This window comes from Equus asinus, chromosome 14 (assembly GCF_041296235.1).
Source record: "Equus asinus isolate D_3611 breed Donkey chromosome 14, EquAss-T2T_v2, whole genome shotgun sequence".
Lineage (NCBI taxonomy): Eukaryota > Metazoa > Chordata > Mammalia > Perissodactyla > Equidae > Equus > Equus asinus.
Genome location: NC_091803.1, coordinates 22956445 through 22980355, shown reverse-complemented (window position 1 = coordinate 22980355; position 23911 = coordinate 22956445). Strand labels below are relative to the sequence as shown.

The 23911-nt window shown below is 36.1% G+C and overlaps 1 protein-coding gene across 11 annotated transcripts in view; it reads left to right on the top strand.

Annotated features, from left to right (window-relative positions):
* Positions 1–23911, top strand: part of LOC106831846 (S-adenosyl-L-methionine-dependent tRNA 4-demethylwyosine synthase TYW1) — a 213488-nt gene that overhangs the window by 40010 nt on the left and 149567 nt on the right. For all 11 annotated transcript variants that reach the window (XR_011494170.1, XM_014842270.3, XM_044746296.2 and 8 more), the window contains exon 9: positions 2250–2302. Coding sequence is in view for 10 of the 11 variants with exons in the window: in XM_014842270.3 (XP_014697756.3) it covers positions 2250–2302 (53 nt within the window). In the remaining variant the exon portion in view is untranslated. The remainder of the gene's footprint in view (positions 1–2249; positions 2303–23911) is intronic.

The following is a 23911-nucleotide window of genomic DNA, read 5'->3' as shown; positions in this document are numbered from 1 at the left end:
CAGGTCCAGGATCTGAACCGGTGAAACCCTGGGCTGCCGAAGCAGAGTGCGTGAACTTAACCACTTAGCCACGGGGCCGGCCCCAAGTTAAGGGTGTTTTTGTGCAAGAGACTCATGATAATTGTAGCTTAACACTTGCAGCCTCATGAGAAACTTTATTACATCCTTTCTAAAATCAGAATGTTTTACTTGTTTGCTGTAAGTAGTTTGTTAAAAAAAAGTGTGATTACTTTGGCATGGCTTTTCCGTACTTTTCATGGCTTATGTGGCTCAAAAATTTTAAGTGATAGGTTGTGGAGTGGTGCGGAGAATTCATGTTAGGTTGTAGTTGCTAGAGTTTGATTTTTCTGCTTTTTGGAGCAATGTTTCTTTATTTTAATCTCCTGTTGCCCATCTGATTCTTCATCTTTTTTCAAAGATTACTGCTGAGAGTTCCCAGTCATTCATTTGAAATATATTGTTACTTGCTTTTGCTTTATGGCCCTGCATATGTTTTTGGTGTTTTTTTTTTGAGGAAGATTAATTAGCCATGGGCTAACATCTACCGCCAATCCGCCTCTTCTTGCTGAGGAAGACTGGTCCTGAGCTAACATCTGTGCCCATCTTCCTCTACTATTGACGCCTGCCACAGCATGGCTTGACAAACTGTGCCATGTCCGCCCGCGGGATCCAAACCAGCGAACCCCTGGCCGCCAATGCGGAATGTGTGAACTTAACTGCTGTGCCGAGCCGGCCTCTGGTTCATTTTTTTAAAAAATTATTTTATTGAAGTCATATTGGCTTATAATATTGTGTAAATTTCAGGTGTACATTATTATATATCAGTTTCTGTGTAGACTGCATTGTGGTCACCACCACTAGTCTAGTTTTTATCCATAGCCATACGTATGTGCCCCTTTACCCCTTTTGCCCTACCCCCACCCCTGTCCCCTCTGGTAACCAGTAATCTGTTCTCCTTATCCATGTGTTTGTTCATCTTTGACATATGAGTGAAATCTTAGGGTGTTTGTCTTTGTCTGGCTTATTTCACCTAGCATAATACCGTCAAGGCCATCCATGTTGTTGCCCATCCATGTTGTTGCAAATGGGACGATTTTGTCTTTTTTATGGCTGTGTAGTATTCCATTGTGTGTGTGTGTGTGTGTGTGTGTGTGTGTGTGTGTGTGTGTGTACTGCATCTTCTTTTTTTTTTTTTTAAAGATTTTTTTTTTTTATTTTTTCCTTTTTCTCCCCAAAGCCCCCAGTACATAGTTGTATATTCTTCGTTGTGGATTCTTCTAGTTGTGATACATGGGATGCTGCCTCAGCGTGGCTTGATGAGCAGTGCCATGTCCGCGCCCAGGATTCGAACCAACGAAACACTGGGCCGCCTGCAGCGGAGCGCGCGAACTTAACCACTCGGCCACGGGGCCAGCCCCTGTACTGCATCTTCTTTATCCTTTCTTCCGTTGATGGACAGTTGGCTTGCTTTCATGTCTTGGCTATTGTGAATAATGCTGCAGTGAATATAGGGATGCACAAATCTCTTTGAATTGATGATTTCAAGTTCTTTGGATGAATACCCAGAAGTGGAATAACTGGATCATATGGTATTCCTACTTTTGAGGAATCTCCCTACTGTTATCCATAGTGGCTGTACCAGTTTGCACTCCCACCAGCAGTGTATGAGAGTTCCCTTCTCTCCACAGCCTCTCCCGCACTTATTTCTTGTCTTGTTAATTATAGCCATTCTGATGGGCATGAGGTGATATCTCATTGTAGTTTTGATTTGCATTTCTCTAATAATTAGTGATGTTGAATATCTTTTCATGTGCCTCTTGGCCATCTGTATATCTTAGATTCATTTTTATAAATGTTCCCTGGGTCCTTGTAAAGCATGTGCGTTCTGTAGTTGTTGAGTGCAGTGCCCTCTCTGAGTCCTTGATCAAGTTTACTGTGTTGCTCAGGTCTTGGAGCACTGATGAGTTTTGCTCTATGAGATCCGTTAGTTGCTGAGATGTTAAAATCTCTCCCTCTGATTTTGGATTAGCCTCTTTTTTCTTTATGTATTTTTAGTGTGTTGTTAGATGCATACATATTCAAATTGTTTTGTCATTCTGGTGAATTAACGTTTTAGTGTTTTTTTGCCACTGGGTTATTGCCTACCATTATTTAAGCAGCGAAAAATGATTTTGCTACAGTTTTATAATCATCTTTTGATATGAGGCTTTGAATTGATTCAATTTCGTGTTCCCTTTTTTTCCATTCAGGTTATCAGTTAATTGGGAGCCACTCTGGTGTGAAGCTTTGCAGGTGGACAAAGGTATTTGTTTTTATTCAAATGTTATTTCTGTTTTATGCATTGTTATGGCTATTATATGCAGTCAATGAATCTTACCATTTTAAAGGTGTAATTTACATTTAACAAAATGATTTTGAATGAATTTGTTAAATGAGTTCAGCAAATTTTGATGGATGTAAAAAACCTTTATTCACCACTTGAATTAAGATATAGACTATTTTTATCACCTCAGTAAGTTCAGTTGTGCACATTTCTAGTCAGTACCCCTCCCCCACAGCCAGGCTACACTTGTTCTAGTTCTATCACTGTAGTTTAGTTTTGCTGTTCTAGAATTTCATATGAATGGAATCACATAATGTGTAGTTTTTTATAGGTGGCTTCTTGAAATCAACATAATGTTTCTAACGTTCATCCGTGTTGTAGTGTGTATTAGTGGTTCATTCCTTTTTATTGCTGAGTATTCAATAGTATGAATGTACCACAGTTTTTAAGCTGTTGATAGACATATGGGTTGTTTTCAGGTTTTGGCTATCCTGAATAAAACGGCTATGAACACTTTTGTACAATGCTTTTTTGTGACCATATGTTTCAGTTTCCTTTGAGGGTGTGTACCTAGGAGTGGAGTTGCTAGGTCATAGGGTAGGTATATTTAACTTTATAAGAAACTCCCAACCTGTTTTCAGTGTGGTTGTACTATTGATACTTGCATCAGCAAGTTATGAAAGTTCCAGTTGCTACATATTCTCACCATGATGTGATCTTGCAAGTCTTTTTAATTTTAGCCATTCTAGTGAGTGTAATGTGGTATCATTATGGTTTTAATTTGCATTTTGCTAATGACTGCTGTTGTTGAGCCAACGCCTTTTCATGTGCATATTGGCCATTCATATTTGTGAAATGTCTGTTCAAATCTTTTATCCAAATTGAGTTGTTTGACTTTATATTATTGATTTGTAGGAGTTCTTTATATATTGTACATATGAGTCTTTTGCCTGATGTGCACTGTGAATATTTTTTCCTAGTCTATGGCTTCCTTTTTCATTTCTGTAATGGTATCTTCTGAAGTCTTTAATTTGAATAAAGTCCAATTTATCATTTTTTCTTTTATGGTTAATGTTTTTTGTATGTTAAAAAATCTTTGCTGACTTCAAGGTCACTAAGATATTCTGTGTTTTCTTCTGGAAGCTTCATATATAGTTTCAATTTTTATGTTTATGTCTATTATTCATCTTGAATTAATTTTTATGAATGGTGAGAGGTAAAGGTCAAGGTTAGTTCCTTCCCAACCCCTGCCCCCCATATGAATATTCAGGTGTTCTAGCACCATTTGTTGAAAAAGACTTTCGTCTCACCATTGAATTAATTTTAGACCTTTGTAGAAAATCAGTCAACTATATATGGGTAGGCCTATTTCTAGACTCTTCTTACTCTGCTCCATTGATGTGTTTGTTCTTCTGCCACTACCACATTGTCTTGATTACTCTAGCTTTGTAATAAGTCTGAAATCATGCAGTGTAGGTTTGGTGGCTTGGTTTTTTTATTTCCAAGCTTGTTTCCACTCTTCTGAGTTCTTTGCATTACATTTTAATATAAATTTTAAGAATATAAATTCTTAGAATCAGACTGTGAATTTCTATTGTACATATTTGTTATGTTTTCTTAGATTATGTATTTGTCTGTTTGCCATCCATTTATGACAGGGCCAATTATATTAACTATTTTTATTATTTTCTGTATCCTTGATGCTCTGGCATTTGGGGACCTTACAGAACTGGGGAGGGACTGTCCTCTGAGCGAGCTAATTCCTAAAGATAACAGCTTGCCCCAACATACCTTTCATGTAGAAACCAACCAATCCTGAATCTATAGCCTTGAACTACCTCCTTATTTAACTCACACACCAAGCCTGTATATTCCCTGTTCTAAATCATCCCAGAGCCATACCAGACAACTAGAGACAACCCTGTAGCCCAAAGCCTGCAGGAATTACTCAAACCGGCCAATCTGACATTGTTTACCCTGCCGTGCCTTGTCTTTCCTGAGGAAACCTTAAAAAAGGTTCTGGTTTAGGCCTTCTCACTTTTCTGTCTGCCTTTTGAACAAACCTGGTGCTCTTCCAGCACCCTGTGTGGCATGGTGTGCCTCCTCCTCTTGGGAAATGTGAGTGGTAATATATTTTCTTTCAATGGCATTGATCTCTCCATGTTGGCACTCAGTCACCTCCATAAATTAAAATCCCATGGGTACAAATAAGATAGCATTTTTTAATAACATTATTGAGATTTAATTTACATATCATTACAATGCACCTATTTAAAGTGTACAGTTCAATAGTTTTTGGTATATTCATGGCGCTATGCAACCATTATCACAATCTAATTTTAGGACATTTTTGTCCCTTCTAAGTGAAGTCATGTACCCATTAACAGTCAATCTCCATTCTTCCTCCTCTCCCTAGCCCTAAGGAATCGTTAATCTACTTACTGTCTCTATAAATTTGCCTAATCTGGACATTCCATATAAATGGAATCATACAATATGTGGCTTTTGTGTATGGCTTCTCATTTAGCATAGTCTTTTCAAGGTACATCCAAGTTGTAATATACGTCAGTATTCTATTCCTTTTTATGGCCAGTAATATTCCATGCGTAGATATATCACATTTTGTTTGTCTGTTCTTCAGTTGATGGACATTTGGTTTGCTTCCACTTTTTGGATATTATGAATAATGCTTCTTTGAACATTATTATATGTGCAAGTTTTTATGTGGACATATGTTTTCATGTGCTTTGGTTATATACCTACTAGTGGAAATGGTGGATCATGGTAACTCTATGTTTAAACCTTATGAGGAACTGCAAAACTGTTTTCCAAAGTGGCTGCACTATTTTATTTTATATTCCTACCTATAGCGTATGAGGGTTCCAGTTTCTCTACAACCTTGCTAACATTTGTCATTGTCCATTTTTTTGATTATAACTTAGTGGGTGTGAAATAGTTATCTTTAGTGGTTTTGATTTGCATTTCCCTTAATGACAAATGTGTTTGACTATATTTTCATGTACTTATTGGCCGTTTGTGTATCTTCTTTGGAGAAATGTCTATTCAAATCCTTTGCCATTTTAAAATTGGGCTATTTGCCTTTTTACTGTTGAGTTTACTGTTGAGTTGTAAGAGTTCTTTATATATTCTGGATACTAGTTCTTTATCACATGTATGATTTGACTCTTCTTCTGCTGTTTGTGGCTGTGTCACTGAAAGTGGCCTGTTATGATTATTTGTGGATATCTGAGAAACTCTTCTTCCTTTTTTTCACCTCTCTTCCTCTGCCTTCATCCTTAGGGGGCGTGAACATTACAGCTGATGACACTTCTGGCACCTTATGTCATTCGACATATTCTTGCCCGCGTCTTTCTTTTTTTTCCAACCTCTCTAACATTTCACATTTGTTTCTTCCAATCCAGTGATTTTCAGTAATGTCAGACTCAATGCCTTCGCTTATAACCAGTATTTTGTAACATCCCTTCCTATTGCTAGATTAAATTTACAGATTTATAAATATAAGCTCACATACAGAATTTTTAAAAAAATTGGTGTTCTGCTCTAGCTATAATATAAAGAGAGGAAAAAGGAAGTACTTTATATTAAATAGTTTGTATTTCTGTATGAATGCTCAGACTCTACTACATTAGAAGGCATAATGGAACAGCTACTTGCACTTACTTATAATGGATAGGATGGTATTTAAGAGAAGTAAATAGATGAGAAGTTATTCTGTACAGGAAGTAATAACAACCTAGACTTCTAAGAGTAATAACTCTAATTGAAGTAGGGCTAACATGCCAGTAAATTATAGACTATCAAAATGGAATTTATGGACAAATTATAGACTATCAAAATGGAAAATGAGAAAGGAAGATGTACTTGCAAATGAATGGGGTCTCATTTATAAGTGTTGAATCAGAACAATTTCTTATGCTGTAACTTGGGAGGAGTAGTGATGAATTGTCATAGAAAATATATCTCCTGTCTTGAAATTACATATCTTGTTGAGCTCTACATTCTGTCTTTAATTTGTAAAAAAACTTTGAAGACCATATCCTTTAAGTGACAATGGGAATAGAGGTTGGATTGGAAACAGAAATGGTAGTAAGAGTGGCTGAGAGAAGTGTGGTGGACCTCTGGTGACAGTTTCAGAGTAATATTAAAAAATTTGTTAAAAATATTTTTTAAAATATTAAATCAATATTTAAAAAATTAACATATTAATATTAAAATATATTAATTAAAATATATTAATATTAAAAATATATCCAGAATGCAGCTACTTTTTACCACTTAACTGCTATGGCTTGGTCCAAGTCCCCATTGGATGTCCCTTATATTATCTCAGTTCTCTCTCAACTGCTTTTCCTGGTTCTACTCTTGTCATCCTCTACTGTCTGTTCCCTACACAGCAGCCAGATATATCAGATCGTGTTACTCTTTTACTCAGACCCTCCAGGGGTTCCTATCTCACTCAGAATAAAAGCATAAGTCCTCAGGGTGGCCTCCAAAGCCCTATGTGATCTGCTCTTCCGTTCTTGAGTCCAACTATACTAGCCTTCTTGCTATTCCCTGAATATGCTGAGCCCAAACTCCTCCCTAGCTTTGCACTCTCTGTCTACTCTCTTAGATCTCTGCTCAGAAAGCCTCTGTCTGTCAGAGAAGCTTTCCCTTGACCACCTTATACAAAATAATAACCTTCCCTCTTATCCCCTTATGCTGCTTGGAATTTCTCCACAGCACTTATTACTACTAATAGATTATATCTTTGTTTATTGTCTGTCTCCTTCCTTCCTCTCTCAGCCCCTCCTCAACTTAAGAGTCTTTGTTTTCTTTCCAATACCAAGAAAAAAAGCCTGGGCATAAAATGCTTCCTTAGTAAACATTTGTTGGATGAAAAAATTAGTAAAATAAAGCCTGATCCCAAGGAGGATCCTCCTCAGTATAGTTCTGACCCACTTGTTCAACTTTATTTTCTGTTTTAACCTTCAACCACCGTATGCTGCTTTTCTTCCCCACTCTAATCTCCACCTGACCAAATCCTACCCATCTGTATCAGGAAAACAGAAACCATTCTGGGTATTTTAGCAAGAACAGATTTAATAAAGTAAAATAACTAAGTGCTTATAACGCCATTGAAAGGCCCTGGAGTAGTGAAGGTCAGAGAGAACTACTCCTGGCTTTGAGAAAATCGAAAAGTGCTGGACTCACAGGACACTGCTTCCAGTGACCTGAGCCGCTGGCAACATGAAGAGAATGTTTCCCAGGAGCTCGCTTGGAAGCTGCTGCTGACTTGATGTTTGCTGTATGTCCTTGTGTCTGCCAGCTGCTGCCAAAGAGCTATAATAGGTTCTCCTTTTTTTGCCTTCTGTATCTTGCATAAGTGCCTCTCGTTGGTGGAGTCTAAATCATAACCTTTCAGACCAGTGAAGCTGAGAAGTAGGGTGTTAGGGCTTCTAGCCCCTGTTTAGAAGGGCAGACACGGGACTGAGCATACCACAGTCTACCTTTTTGGATACTCAGCATCTGCACACACCCTTCTACCTGTATTTACATTTTCAAACAATAATAAACACAAAACCTTTTCTTCTGCCTAACCTGTTGAAATTATTACTCATACAAGGGAGGATGTATTCACTATCTTCCTTTAAAAGGGAAAATACTCTTTTGAGATCCTATACCTAAGGATGAAATTATAGGTTACCTACCACTGACCTATCTTACATAAAATAGTTGATGGAGAGGGGAAAAAAATTGTATATACCAAAGCAAGGAAGACAGTATGCATAGGTACAACTATCCTAATATTTGCGCCTGGTCACCTGTTCAATAGTTGGTGTTCATAACTTCTTTCTTCCTTAGCCAGGTCACATTTCCTTTGTGCTCTATCAATACCTCCATATGATGATTCCTTACCAGGTTAGTGATCCAGTCTGTCGGTGGAGAGTGAGCCAGTAGTGAGCTCTCCTTCAGTCTTCTCTTAACTTTTACTACTGTACATGAGAGTACTAAGAGATGCCACAGAGGTCCTCTTGGTTCCTGACAAAATTTTTGATTCTGTGGCATGAAGAGCTCAGGAGCCAGGTGATAGTGGTAACTGTCAAGAACTGTGGAGTGTCTGCTATTTTACCCAACTTGCAAGCTAAGAAGTTAGCCCGGCAGAGTTTCATGGATGTCGGCAGAGTACACAGGACTCCTGAGTCAAAGACGTGGTACAGCAGGCAGCTTGAGCTTCATGTTCACATTGGTTCCCCTGCCCTGCAAATGCTGTAATGGTGATGTGGAGGTGGGCCAGGGGAATGCCGGTTGCAGAGTGGATTTATGTTACAGCTGAGGAACCCTAAGCTTAGGAAATGCCCAGTCTTAATAAGAGGGTTGCTTGCAAACTTTCTCAACCTTTAGGTGTGAGGGAGATATTATCTTTATTATGCTGGTCAGGAAACAAATCTGTCTTCTACACTGGAGGGAGACGCTTTCTCTATCTTCCAAGACACTTTCTCTATCTTTTCTCTACAAACGTCCTAGAAAAGATAGTCTGGAAATAAAGCTGATCTAAGAAATGCAGAACCACCATGGAGACTTGTCCATTAACATAACTTCCCTGAAATCTGGTGGAATCGTTCTTCCCTTAGGAACCTGTAAACTGGAGTCAGTGTTCCGGGGATGGAAGGCAGCAGTGGAGTGAGTGGTGTATTGGTCCTAATAGTGAGAGGAGCCACACCTACATCCCTCTCTTCAGGTCTGTCCAATAGGACTCTCTGCAGTGATGGGAATGTTCTGTATCTGCATTATACAGTACAATATACTGACCATATACCTACCACCTAACCTAATACATAATACTTGATACCTAAGGACATAACCTGCTACTAGCCAGTTGTGGCTGCTGAACACTTGAAATGTGGCTGGTGTGACTAAGGAACTGAATTTTAAATTTTATTTAAATTTAAATTAAATAGTCATAAGGGGAAGTAATTTTGACTACTCTTGATTCCAAAGCTCTTTTTCTGCATCTCTCTGGAAGCAGTTATCAGTTTCTTCCTCATAACACAAATGTTAACCAGGTGCCTCATTGCCCCATTGGAATATATATTCTGATTCATTTAAAAAGTAACCTTTTATTATTGCAGAAACAGTATCTGTGCGTTGTTGAAAATGAGGAAATTTAGACAAATAAAAATAACAAGGTAAAACATATTTCCACTGTAGCAAAATCAGCACTAACACCTTAATTCATATGCTTTCTGTGTGTATATGTGCACTTTAACCTGAATGAGATCATACTGTATATACTATTTTATAACCTGTTTTTTTCAGGCAGTGAATCTTGAGTTTCCTTTTCAGTAAATCTTCATCTCATCTAATACCCAGAACATATTCAGATTTCTTGACTTGACCTCCAGATGACCATTATAACTCATTTGTTCTCACGTTTAACCTGGTTGTGTCTGTTGAGTCTCTTTTATAATCAAGCCCACTCGTTTTTTATTTTTTGTTAAGTGACACTGATTTAAGAGACTAGGCAAGTTTTGCATAAGATCCAACCTTTTAGATTCTTTGGTTGTTTCTTTGCTTTTTGGGTATATTTCTTTATCCCAAGTATTTCTTGTAAAGGAGAAGTTACATTGAAAGGCTTGATTGATGTCTGACACTTTTGTGTTATCATAGAACACAGGTCACGTTTATTGCATCCATGTGATGTGTGTTGCGCCACGTCAGTAGACTTAATATGTGGTTGAGTCATCACCATTAATGGTGCTGATATTGACCACTGAAACAGGATAGTGGCGTTCTATTCCCCCCTTTTGTTCATTTATGTTTTTCTCCTTGTTATTAGAACTCTACTTTGGCATTATTAAAACATTCGGCTTCCTGTCAGCCATTAAGCTAGTGTTTACTTTTTTTGAAATACCAATTGATAGTACTTAGTTAAGGTTTGTAAAATCATATTTTCAATTCTGTTATTTCTTCTACATTTATTAGCTAGCATTCTTCTGTTAAAAAGAGAGCTTTTTTTTTTAATCAACTGGGGTTATTTGGTTACTCTGAAATGCAGTTCCTATTGGCAAGTCAGGATAAATGCTTAATTCTTTCTCTTTAGTTACCACTTTTCAAAGTAGAAGTTGTTTTAATAGCCATCTCAAATGGTGACAAATGTTTCTTTTCTTCTCTTTTTTGAATATCATTATGTAGTGATGTATTTTCATCAGTTTAATCCATGACAGTTATTTTCTTTTTTGATTCTCAAATTTTCACACTTTGGCTGGTGGGAACTTTTCCAGCTAACTCCTGTGTACCCCTCCCCCGTTTCCTTTTGTTTTAGTTAAAATTGTTTCAACTTTATTGAAGTATAGTTGACATAAAAGAAATTGTATGTATTTAGAGTATACAATTTGATGAGTTTTGACATGTATATACTAGTGAAACCATCACAAAATCAAGATAATGAACACCCCCCCCAAAATTTCCTTGTGCTTCTTTGTAACCCATCTGTCTCTTTACTCCTATCCCCAGGAAACCACTGATTTGCTTTCCTGTCTCTGTATATAAATTTATGTTTTCTAGAATTTAATACAGTCATGCATTATGTTCTCTTTTTGATCTGGCTTCCTTCATTTGGTATAATTATTTTGAGATTCATCCATGTTTTGTGTGTATCAGTACTTCATTTCTTGCTGAATATATTCCATTGTATAGATATGCCACATTTGATTATTCATTCACCTGTTAATGGACACGTAGATTGTTTGCAGCTTTTTGCTATGTCGTATGAAGCCAATGCTGTAAACATCATGTACAAGTCTTTGGAGATAACACTCATTTTTCTTGGCTGTATACCTCGGAGTGGAATTGCTTAAGTTTATGTTTAACTTTAGTAGATATTAACAGTTTTCCAAAGTGCTTGATTTTAACATTAGTTTTCAGTAATTTCTTTGATTTTATAATTGTACCACTTTTTTCCCCTCAACAAAATTCTTGATTTCTAACATTGACATAATTATTTATTGCCATTAACCTGCAACAGTGGGTCTTAAAGTGTGGTCTCCAGACCCATTGGGGTCCTGGAGGGCAAAACTATTTTCATAATAATACTGTGATGTTATTTGTCTTTTTTGCTGTGTGGACATTTGAACTAATGGTGCAAAAGCAACGGTGGGTAAAAGCACTGACCCCTTAGTATGAATTAAGGCAATGCACCAAAGTGTGCTAGTAGTCAAGGTACATGTACTTCTTGTTTTTTTTAATGCCACTTTCACTTAAGAATTACCTTGATGAAGTAGCAAAAATTATTAATTTTTAAAAATCTCTACCTTTAAATACCTGTCTTTTTAATATTCTGTGTGAAGAGTTGAAAGTATCCATAAAGTACTGTTGTTGCATACTACAGTATATAATTGTCTTAAGGAAAAGCATTTGTGCAGTTGTTTAAGTTAAGTTACTCTTTTCATGAAATATCATTTTTACATTTAAGAACAGTTAACTATGGTTATTCAGGCTTAGATATTTGACACATGTTTTTTAAAAAATAAAGTGAGCCTGACACTTCAAGGAAAACAACTGAAAGTATTTGTTGCTAGTAATAGAATTTGAGCTTTAAAATGAAAATTAGAATTTTGGAAGACTTGTATTAGTTGCTGTAAGTTTGACAGACTCCCAGTACTTAAAGGATTTAATGATGAGATCAGTTGTGATATTAAAAAATGTGATTTTTAAATATTATACAGTGAAACGTGTTGATATTTGGAAGATCTGCATAAGCTGGTGAACCAGTATTTTCCAAATGACTGGTGCATGGTTATAAAATCAAATTCAAAGTGCAAGTTGGACAAATAGATTTTAATGTAACAAGATATGAAAAGTTTATTAATACGGTTTCAGATACCACAATCTAGTTAATCTTTATGAAACTACCACTTGTGGAGTTTTGGTAGTATCAAAGTACAACATTCATAATTTTCTGAAAAGGCTATTAAAATACTCCTTTTTTCCAGTTATGTATCTGTGTGAGGCCAGATTTGTTCATATACCTTAACAAAAACAACATCACAACAATTGGAATGTATAAACATATATAAGAATTCAACTGTTTTACTCTTTTTTTTGTTTTGGAAAATATATTTTTCATAAAACTGTGCTATTGTGTTGATATGTAATGGTCTCATCTTAAATGAAATACGTAAATATTTTAAGCATTTCTTGATTCTAATTTCTAATATGTAAATTTTGATTGATGTAAACCACATAAATGGAAGTTCTTTAGGGTCCTTGATTTTTTTTTTTTCTTTGTATGAGGAATATTGGTCCTGAGCTAACATCTGTTGCCAATCTTCCTCTTTTTGCTTGAGGAAGATTGTTGCTGTGCTAACATCTGTGCCAGTCTTTCTCTGTTTTATGTGCGATGCTGCCACAGTGTGGCTTGATGAGCAGTGCTAGGTCCATGCCTGGCATCTGAAGCTGTGAACCCAGGGCCACCGAAGCGGAGCTCACAAACTTAACCACTATGCCACTCAACTAGCCCTAGGGTTCTTGATAATTTTTAAGATGAGAAAAGCTTTGTAGCTCCTTCTCTCTGTAGAATGCATCTCATTAAGCGTGTACATTCAAAATATTTTTTCTGAAGTTCTTTGGAATAGTATATTTGTGTGATTATGGAGGTAATTTGATATTTGGTTGATGTATTTCAGTTTAGTTTCAGTTTAAAGAGCTGAAAAATTTATTTATTTTTTTTGAATAGGTTAAACTTTTGTTTTTTAAGGTCAAAGCTGTAGGGTTATATAAAAAAGGAGTATACAGTGAAGTCAGAATCATTATTCCTCTGTATCACTTAGCACATACTATGGTAAACATATATTAAATAAACATATTAAATACCTAAAATCAAGATATTTTCCTGTCTACTCTCAAAGAACTTCAATAATCACCAAATGTTAAAAGAATTTTGTTATAATAAGCAAAAAATTTGATCTAGAGCTATTAGCTCTTAAAGCTCTTTGAAAACTAATAAATTATGATCACGTGAGGACTTTTTGTCTTTAGGCTTGAAGGTGAACATAATTAGTATAAGTGATGTAGGAGTCTATTGGCTGGGTAGCCCTTCATGAACCATGGCTCCCCGTGTTCACATTCTTGTTGGTCCTTTCCCATATGACACTAGGATTGGCCATGTGACCTGCTTTGGCCAATGGGATATTAACAGGCATGATGCAAGTAGAGGCTTGCTAAGTGCTTGCACATTGAGGCTTGTCCTCTTGGAATGTTTCCTCTGGGAACCTAGAATGTTTCCTCTGGGAACCTAGATACCATACTACAAAGAAGCCAGTCTTAACTCCTCAAGGAGTGAGGTGCCCCAGCCAGTGTCAACTCTCAGATATCTGAGTGAGATCTTCTTGGTGTGCAGCCCCAGCCAAACTCCTTCTGCATACAGCTGCGTGAGGGACCTCAGCACACACTTCAGGGAGTGGAAGAGCCACCCAGCTGAGCTGCAGAATTAGCAGAGAAAATAATAGATTGCTGTTGTATTAAGCCGCTGAGTTTTGGGGCAGTGTGTTACGCAACAGCAGGTAACTGAACCAGAAGACGTTGGCTACTTATATGGAAGTGATTGTGGTTTGCTGCTGATTTGGTGGGTGTTAAATATCTGTGTAGTGGGGAGAACAGTCATAGTGAAGAATGATAAAGCTTGAACTGCTGGGAGCCCTGAGCTGAAGCAACTCTCATGGTATAGATAAAGATTTACATGACAGTGCTGAGCAAAGCATGGGAAGTATGATTTTTTTTCTTTTCTCAGTGCTGTATCAGGGAGTATTTGCCTGAAAGGTTAAGGGCTTGGCAAGCAATCTGTCAGATGCTTTATGGCTTTGCCATCTTCATTTTCTAAATCTCTATCACCTGAGTGGAATCCTGGAGTAGGAGATTGTTTCAGCCAGGAAAACATGACTTTAAGGATACTGATGGAGGAGGACTTGCCTATTTGATGGTCATTTACTTTAATTGACAGTGTCTTTTCCTATCCTGACCGTTGCAGTGTCCTAGTCTGGAAAATAAATGTATTTATCGTAAGTATATGTGTGTATGTATATATAGTGTATTTAACTCATATATAGTATATTTATACACATATATAGCATATATCATTTTTGATATAGCATTTTGACTTTTCATTACAACTGCGACTTTGTTATGTTGAGTTACAGTGGTAATATAGAAAATCATAAGGACTGCCTAAGTCACATGTCACAGGGAGTAGGAGAAATCGAATTGTGATATTACTACACTACTGTCAGTCTTCAGCAAGTATCGAGTGCTTTCTATATATCTAAGATAATGTGGAAGGTAATAGGGATATGCAGGAGGCCTGCCCTTAGTGAATTCAATCATTAAGCTTGGTGAAAAGATCCCTCTCCTATCTTTACTTTGTATGTCTTTTCCTGTTTCCCTCTTCCCACCCCCAAATACAACTCCAGGAAACCCAAACCCATATCAAAAGTTGATTTGATACTAGTCATTTTATATCCTTGCTGATTTTCTATCTACTTGTTCTGTCTGTTACTTAGAAGGGAGTGTTGAAGACTCCAACTCTAATTGTGGATTGGCCTATTTCTCATTTCAGTTCTATCAGTTTTTGCTTCATGCGCTTTGCAGCTCTGATGTTAGGTATACACATTTAGGGTTGTTATGTCTTCTTGGTGAATCCGCCCTTTTATCGTTATGTAATCTCCCTCTTTATCTATGGTAAGAAGTCCTTGTTCAGAAGTTTACACTGTCTGATGTTAATATAGCCATCCCAGCTTTCTTTTGGTTAGTGATTGTATACTCTACTTTTCCCCATTCTTTTGCCATGACTTCCTTTAGCATTTTGTGTAGAGCAGGTCTGCTTGGCAGTAAATTCTTAGTTTTTCTTCACCTGAGAATATCTGTTATTTTGCTTTCATTCTTTGTTTTTGGTGCATATTGAATTGTGTATTCACATCTTTTCTTTCAGTACTTTAAAGATGTTGCTTCATTGTCTTTTGGCTTTTGTTGTTTCTGATGAGAAATTCTCAGTAATTCATACCATTGTTCCCTTACAGTGAGTTCTGCTAGAACATGGAAGTTGGGAGAGGGGAATGTCTATAAGTCTTATTGAAATGCCCAGCCACAAGAAAGTGATGAAAAAGCACATTGTCAGCACTTGAGAATAGTGTGAAGTACACAGTGCATGGTGATGAATTATGCAGGTAGCAGTTGGAAAAGCTCCCATATTCTGGTGAAAAAAATAAAGTCAGACAGAGCTTCAATTTGTGACTTTACATTGATGAAAATATTCACAAACTTGTGGATGTTGCTATGTCAAGTTTATGATTCAAATTTTTTCCTTAACAAAATTACTTTTGTTTATTAGTAAAAGAACATATTTTATGTAAAAAGTAAGAAAAATATAGGAAATAAAATAAAAATTATATTCCACCTTGCAGAAATTTTGGTGTGTTTTAGTTCCAGCTTTTTTTACTATTCATCTTTATATATGTTTTTACATATTTGAAATCCTATTGTATATGAAATTTTGTATCAATTATTTCACCTAACATTATAATATAAGCCTTTTCCTATTGAAAAATCTTTTTTACATATAATTCTTAATGGACTATATAATTATTGATGAATGTGCCATAATTTAATTTGCTATTCATCTGGTGATGACATAGTTGTTTCCAGGTTTTTTGCTCGCTATTACAATTAATTATGTGAAGAATATGTTTTTGCATAAAGTTTTATTTGCATTTAGATTATTTTCTTAGAGTGAAATCCCAGAAAAGACATTACCAGTTGAAAGGGTTTGCTAACAATCTTTTCTTATAATTTTCTGTTAACTGTTTGTAGAATTATTAACAAAGACTGGATTTGTTGTCTACTGAAAATATTTTTCCTAGTTTGTTTTTTTGATGTACTTAAATTTTACATTTTTATGTAGTTTTATCCATTTAATGTTACCTTATATTTTCTTCTCCAATTTTTCTTTTATTGAAGTCACATTGGTTTATCGCATTATATAAATTTCAGGTGTACATCATTATATTTTGTCTTTTGTATTGACTACATTATGTTCACTGCCAAAAAGCCAATGATAGCTGCCATACGTCATTGTACACGTGTGCCCCTTTGCCCGTTTCGCCCTCTCCCCACCCACTTCCCCTCTGGTAGCTACCAGTCTGTTCTCCGTATCTATGTGTTTGTTTGTTTATACTCCACATATGAGTGAAGTCATACTGTAATTGTCTTTCGCTTATGCGTAATTTGCTTAGCATAATACCCTGAAGGTCTAGCCATGTTGTCGCAAATGGCAAGATCTTGTCTTTTTTAATAGCCAAGTAGTACTCCACTGTATGTGTATATATATACATACATACCACATCTTCTTTATCCATTCATCTCTTGTTGGGCACTTAGGTTGCTTCCAAGTCTTGTCTATTGTGAACAGTACTGCAATAAATATGGGTGCATATGTCTTTTCCAATTAGTCTTTTCATGTTCTTTGGATAAATACCTAGAAGTTGAATAGCTGGATCGTCTGGTATGTTTATTTTTAATTTTTTGAGGGATCTCCATACTGTTTTCCAAAGTGGCAGCACCAATTTATGTTCCTGCCAGCAGTGTATGGGGTTCCTTTTTCTACATATCCTCTCCAACACTTGTTATATCTTGTCTTTTTAATAATAGCCATTCTGATGGGTGTGAGGTGATATCTCATTGTAGTTTGATTTGTATTTCCCTAATAATTAGTGATGTTGAACATCTTTTCATGTGCCTATTGGCCATATTTATATCTTCTTTGGAAAAATGTCTGTTCATATTCTCTGCCCATTTTTTGATCAGGTTGTTTGTTTATGTTGTTGTTATGTGTATGAGTTCTTTATGCATTTTGGATATTAACCCCTTATTAGATATATGAATTTGCAAATATCTTTTCCCAATTGGTAGAACCATCTTTTTGTTTTGTTGATGGTTTCCTTTGCTGTGCAGAAGCCTTTTAGTTTGATGTAGTCCTGTTTGTTTATTTTTTCTTTTGTTTTGCTTGCGTGAAGAGACATCGTATTCAGCAAAGTACTGCTAAGACTGATGTCAGAGAGCATACTGCCCATATGTTCTTCCGGAGTTTTATGGTTTCAGGTCTTACATTCAAGTCTAATCTGTTTTGAGTTAATTTTTGTGTATGATGTAAGATAATGGCCTACTTTCATTCTTTTGCATATGGCTGTCCAGTTTTCCCAGTACCATTTATTGAAGAGACTTTCCTTTCTCCATTGTATGTTCTTGGCTGTTCTATTTTTTTAAGCTTACAGAATTTTTTCCACACGGGGATTTGGAAAATAGTCACTTCTTTCTTTGTTTATATATTTTTTATTTTATGAAGACTAATTTTTTAAATTCTGTTAAAATAAATACATTTGCCGTCTTAATTATTTTTAAGTGTACAGTTTAGTGGTACTAAATACATTCACCTTGTTGTGCAGCCATCACCACCATTCGTCCCCATAACGCTTTTCATCTTGCAAAACTGAAACTCTATATGAAACAGTAATTCCCCCTTCTCCTCTCCCCCCGCCCACTGGCAACTACCTTTATACTTTCTATCTGTATTGTTTTGATGACTCACTACTTCATATTGGTGGAATCACACAGTATTGGTCTTTTTGTGGCTGGCTTATTTCACATAATGTCCTCAAAGTTTATCCATGTTGTAGCATATTGCAGAATTTCCTTCCTCTTTTAAGTTGAATAATATTCCATTGTGTGTACACACCACATTTTCTTTATCCGTTCATCTGTTGATAGACACTTGGGTTGCTTCCATGTTTTAGCTATTGTGAATAAGGCTTCTGTGAACATGTTTGTACAAATATTTCTTTGAGACCTACTTTCTCTGCTTTTTACTATATACCCAGAAGTATAATTACTGGATCCTATGGTAATTCTATTTTTAATTTTTTGAGGAACCTCCATAGTGTTTTACATAGCATCTGCACCATTTTACATTCCCACCAACAGTACTCAAGGATTCCAGTTTCTCCACATCCTCACCGACACTTGTTGTTTTCTATTTTTTGATAGTAGCCATCCTAATAGGTATGAAGCGTATCTCATTGTTACTTGGATTTGCATTTCCTTAATGATTAGTGATGTTGATCATCTTTTTCATGTGCTTATTGGCTATTTGTATATTTTCTCTGGAGAAATGTGTAGTCAAGTACCTTGTCCTTTTTTGATTGGTATTAGTTCTTTAAAATGTTTGGTAGAATTCACCAGTAAGACCATTAGGATTAGGTCCAGGGCTTTTTTTGTTGTTGGGAGATTTTTGATTACTGATTCAATCTCATTACTAGTGATAGGTCTATTCAGGTCTTCTGTTTCTTTGTGATTTAGTCTTAGTAGGTTTTCTGCTTCGAGAAATTTGTCCATTTCAACTGGTTATCCAATTTTTTGGTGTACAGTTGTTCATAGTACTCTAAAATCCTTTTTATTTGTGACAATGGGTAGTAATGTCCCCACTTTCATTTCTGATTTTAGTAATTTGAGGCTTCTTTCTTTTTTTCTTAGGCTAAAGTTTGTAGATTTTGTTGATTTTTTCAAAGAACCAATTTTTTGTTTCATTGATTTTCTGTTGTTCTTCTATTCTCTGTTTTATTTGTCTCTGCTCTAATGTTTATTATTTCATTCCTTCTGCTAGCTTTGGGTTTGTTTGTTCTCCTTTTTTTAATTCCTTAAGTTGTAAAGTTAGGTTGATGTTTGGAGTTCTCTTTTTTTCTTTTAATGTAAGCATTTATAGCTGTAAATTTCCCCGTTAGCACTCCTTTCACTGCATCCCATAAACTTTGATGTTTGTGTTTTCATTTTCATTCATCTCTAAGTGTTTTCTAATTTCACTTGTGATTTCTTTTTTACCGAAGAAGATTAGCCCTGAGCTAATATCTGCCAATCCTCCTCTTTTTTCTCAGGAAGACTGCCCTGAGGTAACATCTGTGCCCATTTTCCTCTACTTTATATGTGGATGCCTACCACAGCATGGCTTACCGCATGGTGCCATGTCTGTACCCAAGATCCGAACCGGTGAACCCCGGGCTGCTGAAGCGGAACATGAGCACTTAACTGCTGCACCACTGGGCCAACCCCTCACTTGTGATTTCTTACTTGATCCATTGGTTGTTTAAAAATGTGCTGTTTAATTTCCACACTTTTGTGAACTTTCCAATTTTCTTTACGTTATTGATTTCTAACTTCATCCTGTTGTGGTCAAAGAAGATATTTTGTATGATATCTATTTTTTAAATCTGTGGAGACTTAATTTGTGGCCCAACCTATGGTCTGCTTGGAAAATGTTCCATGTGCACTTGAGAAGAAAGTGTATGCTGTTGTTGTTGGGTGGAGTGTTGCTCTATTTCCTTACTTATTTTCTCTCTGGTTGTTTTCTCCGTTACTGTGAGTGGAGTATTGAAATCTCCAAATATTGTAGGACTATTTCTCCCTTCAATTCTGTACGTTTTTGCTTAATATATTTTGATAGTCTGTCATTAGGTGTGTAAATGTTTATAATTGTCATCTCTTCTTGTTGTATTGAACCTTTATTAGTATATAATATCCTTCTTTGTCTCTTGTAATCTTTTTTGATTTAAAGTCTATTTTGTCTGATACTCGTATAGCCACCTCTAGTCTCTTTTGGGTATTATTTACATTGAATATCTTTTTTTAATTGACGTTATGATAGTTTACAACGTAGTGAAATGTCTGTACATTATTATTTGTCAGTCATCTTATAGGTGCACCCCTTCACCCTTTGTGCCCCACCCCCCCACCTCCGTTCCCCCTGGTAACCACTAATCTGTTCTCTTTGTCCATGTGTTTGTTTATCTTGCACATATGAATGGAATCATACAGAGTTTGTCTTTCTCTGGTTTATTTTGCTTAACATAATATCTTCAAGGTCCATCCATGTTGTTGTGAATGGGATGATTTTATCATTTTCTGTGGCTGAGTAGTATTCCATTGTGTGTATGTGTGTATATATGTATATGGATATCTTCTTTATCCAGTCATCAGTTGATAGGCACTTAGGTTGCTTCCACATCTTAGGTATTGCAAATAATGCTGCGATGAACATAGGGGTGCATGAGTCTCTTTGAATTGTTGATTTCAAGTTCTTTGGATGGATACCCAGTAGTGGGATGGCTGGGTCATATGGTATTCTTACTGTTAATTTTTTAAGAAATCTCCATACTGTTTTCCATAGTGGCAACACCAGTTTGCATTCCCACCAGCAGTGTATGAGGGTTCCTTTTTCTCCACAACCTCTCCAACATTTGTTATTTTTTTCTTAGTTATTATAGCTATTCTAACAGATGTAAGGTGATATCTTAGTGTAGTTTTGATTTGCATTTCCCTGATGATCAGTGATGATGAGCATCTTTTCATGTGCCTATTGGCCATCTGTATATCATATTCTGTGCCCATTTTTTCATTGGCTTGTTTGATTTTTTGTTGTTGAGTTGTGTGAGTTCTTTATATATTATGGAGATTAACCCTTTGTCAGATATGTGATTTGCAAATATTTTTTCCCAGTTGGTGGGTTGTCTTTTCCTTTCAATCCTGTTTTCCTTTGCCTTGTAGAAGCTCTTTAGTCTGATGAAGTCCCATTTGTTTATTCTTTCTTTTGTTTCCCTTGTCCAAGAAGACATGGTATCTGAGAACATCCTTTTAAGGCTGATGTCAAAGAGTGTACTGCCTATGTTTTCTTGTAGAAGTCTTATGGCTACAGGTTTTACCTTAAAGTCTTTGACCCATTTTGAGTTTATTTTTGTGAATGGCATAAGAGAACGGTCTGTTTTCATTCTTTTAACATGTAGCTTTCCACTTTTCCAAGAACCATTTGTTGAAGAGACTTTCCTTTCTCCGTTGTATGTTCTCAGCTCCTTTGTCAAAGATTTGCTGTCTGTAGATGTGTGGTTTTATTGCTGGGCTTTCAATTCTGTTCTCTTGATCTGTGTGCCTTTTTCTGTACCAGTACCATGCTGTTTTGATTACTATAGCTTTGTAGTATATTTTGAAGTCAGGGATTGTGATGCCTCCAGCTTTGTTCTTTTTCAAAGGATTGCTTTAGCAATTCAGGGTCTTTTGTTGTCCCATATGAATTTTTAGGATTCTTTGTTCTATTTCTGTGAAGAATGTCATTGGGATTCTGATTGGGATTGCATTGAATCTGTTGATTGCTTTAGGTAGTCTGGACATTTTAACTATGTTTCTTCTTCCAGTCTAGGTGCATGGAATGTCTTTCCATCTCTTTATATTATCATCAGTTTCTTTCTATTTCATAAATGGATGTTGGATCTTGTCAGATGCTTTCTCTGTGTCTATTGAGATGATCATGTGGTTTTCCTCGTTTTGTTAATGTGGTGTATCACATTGATTGACTTGTGGATGTTGAACCATCCTTGTGTCACTGGTATAAATACCACTTGATCATGGTGTATGATCTTTTTAGTGTATTGCTGTATTCGGTTTGCTAATATTTTGTTGATGATTCTTGCATCTATGCTTATCAGTGACATTGGTCTATAATTTTCCTTCTTTGTGTTCTTCTTGTTTGGCTTTGGTATCAGAGTGATGTTGGCCTTGTAGAATGTGTTAGGAGTTGTTCCATCTTCCTCAATTTTCTGCAATAGTTTGAGAAGGATAGGTGGTATCTTCTTTGAATATATGGTAGAATTCTCCAAAGAAGCTGTCTGGTCCTGGACTTTTATTTTTGATCACTGTTTCAATCTCTTTACTTGTTATTGGTCTATTCACATTCTCTAATTTCTTCTTGATTCAGTTTTGGGAGGTTGTAAGAGTCTAAGAATTTATCCATTTCTTCTAGGTTGTCCAATTTCTTGGCATATAGTTTTTCATAGTATTCTCTTATAATCTTTTGTATTTCTGTGCTATGCATTGTAATTTCTCCTGTTTCATTTCTGATTTTATTCATTTGAGTCTTCTCTCTTTTTTTCTTAGTGAGCCTGGCTTAAGGTTTGTCAATTTTGTTTATTTTCTCGAAGAACCAGCTGTTTTTTTCATTTATCCTTTCTACTGTCATTTTTGTTTCAATTTTATTTATTTCTGCTCTAATTTTTATATTTCCTTCTTTCTCCTGAGTTTGGGCTTTTTCTCCTGTTTTTAATTCTCTTAGGTGTAGGTTGAGATTGCTTATTTGAGATTTTTCTTGTTTGTTGAGGTGAGCCTGTATTGCAGTGAATTTCTCTCTTAATACTGCTTTTGCTGCATCCCAAACGTGTTGGTAAGGTGTGTTTTTGTTTTCATTTGTCTCCAGATAACGTTTGATTGTTCCTTTAATTTCTTCAATGATCCATTGGTCGTTCAGTAGCATGTTGTTTAATATCCACATTTCGCCCCTTTCCCAGCTTTTGCTTGTAATTGATTTCTAGGTTCATAGCATCATGGTCAGAAGAGATGCTTGGTATTGTTTCATTCCTCTTTAATTTATTGAGGTTTGCTTTGTTTCCCAGTATATGGTCTGTCCTTGAGAATGTTTTATGCCCATTTGAGAAGAATATGTAACCTGCTGTATTTGGATGGAGTGTTCTATATATATCTATTAAGTCCATCTGGTCTAGTTTTTCATTTAATTCTACAGTTTTCTTGTTGACTTTATGTCTGCATGATCTGTCCATTGGTGTTAGTGGGGTGTTGAGGTCCCCTACTATTATTGTGTTGTTGTTGATGTCCCCTGTTAGTTTTGTTAGTAGTTGCTTTATGTTCTTTGGTGCTTCTGTGTTGGCTGCATATATATAAGTGTTATGTCCTCTTGGTCGAGTGTCCCTTTTATCATTGTATACTGCCCCTGTTTGTGTCTCTTTACCTATTTTGTCTTGGAGTCTACTTTGTCTGAAATTAGCATGCTGACACTTGCTTTCTTTTGTTCACTGTTAGCTTGGAGTATCGTCTTCCATCCCTTCACTCTGAGTCTCTGTTTGTCTTTGGGACTGAAGCATGTTTCCTGGAGGCAGCATATTGTTGCGTCTTGTTTTGTAATCCACCCAGCCACTCTCTGTCTTTTGACTGGAAAATTCAATACATTTACATTTAGAGAGATTACTGAAATGTGGGAACCTAATGCTTATCCCTCGTTTTCCAGTTTTGCATTTCCTCTGTTTCTCGTCCCATGTATTTTGGGCTATCAGTTCAGTTAGGTAGTTTTTTATGCTGGTTTTCTTAGTTTTCTCCTTATTTGTAATTTGCGTCTCTGCTCTAATTATTTGTTTAGTGGTTACCAAGTGGTTTGTATAAAACATCTCATAGATGAGATACTTCATTTTTTAATAGCCTCTTATTTACTTAGATTAAGCCAGTTCCGTCCCTTTCCTCTTCCCCTTCTAAGTTATTATTGTCACATCTGTTTTTCTTCTTTTGTTGTGTGTTTGTGGTTAAAATGACAAGATTATATTTATTCTTGATGTTTTCCTTCCCTTTATCTTTAATGTTATACTTAAGCATTTGCTCACCTGTTCTGATGGAGAGCTGCAATTTTCTGATTTTGGCTTTCTACTTATCTCCTTACTC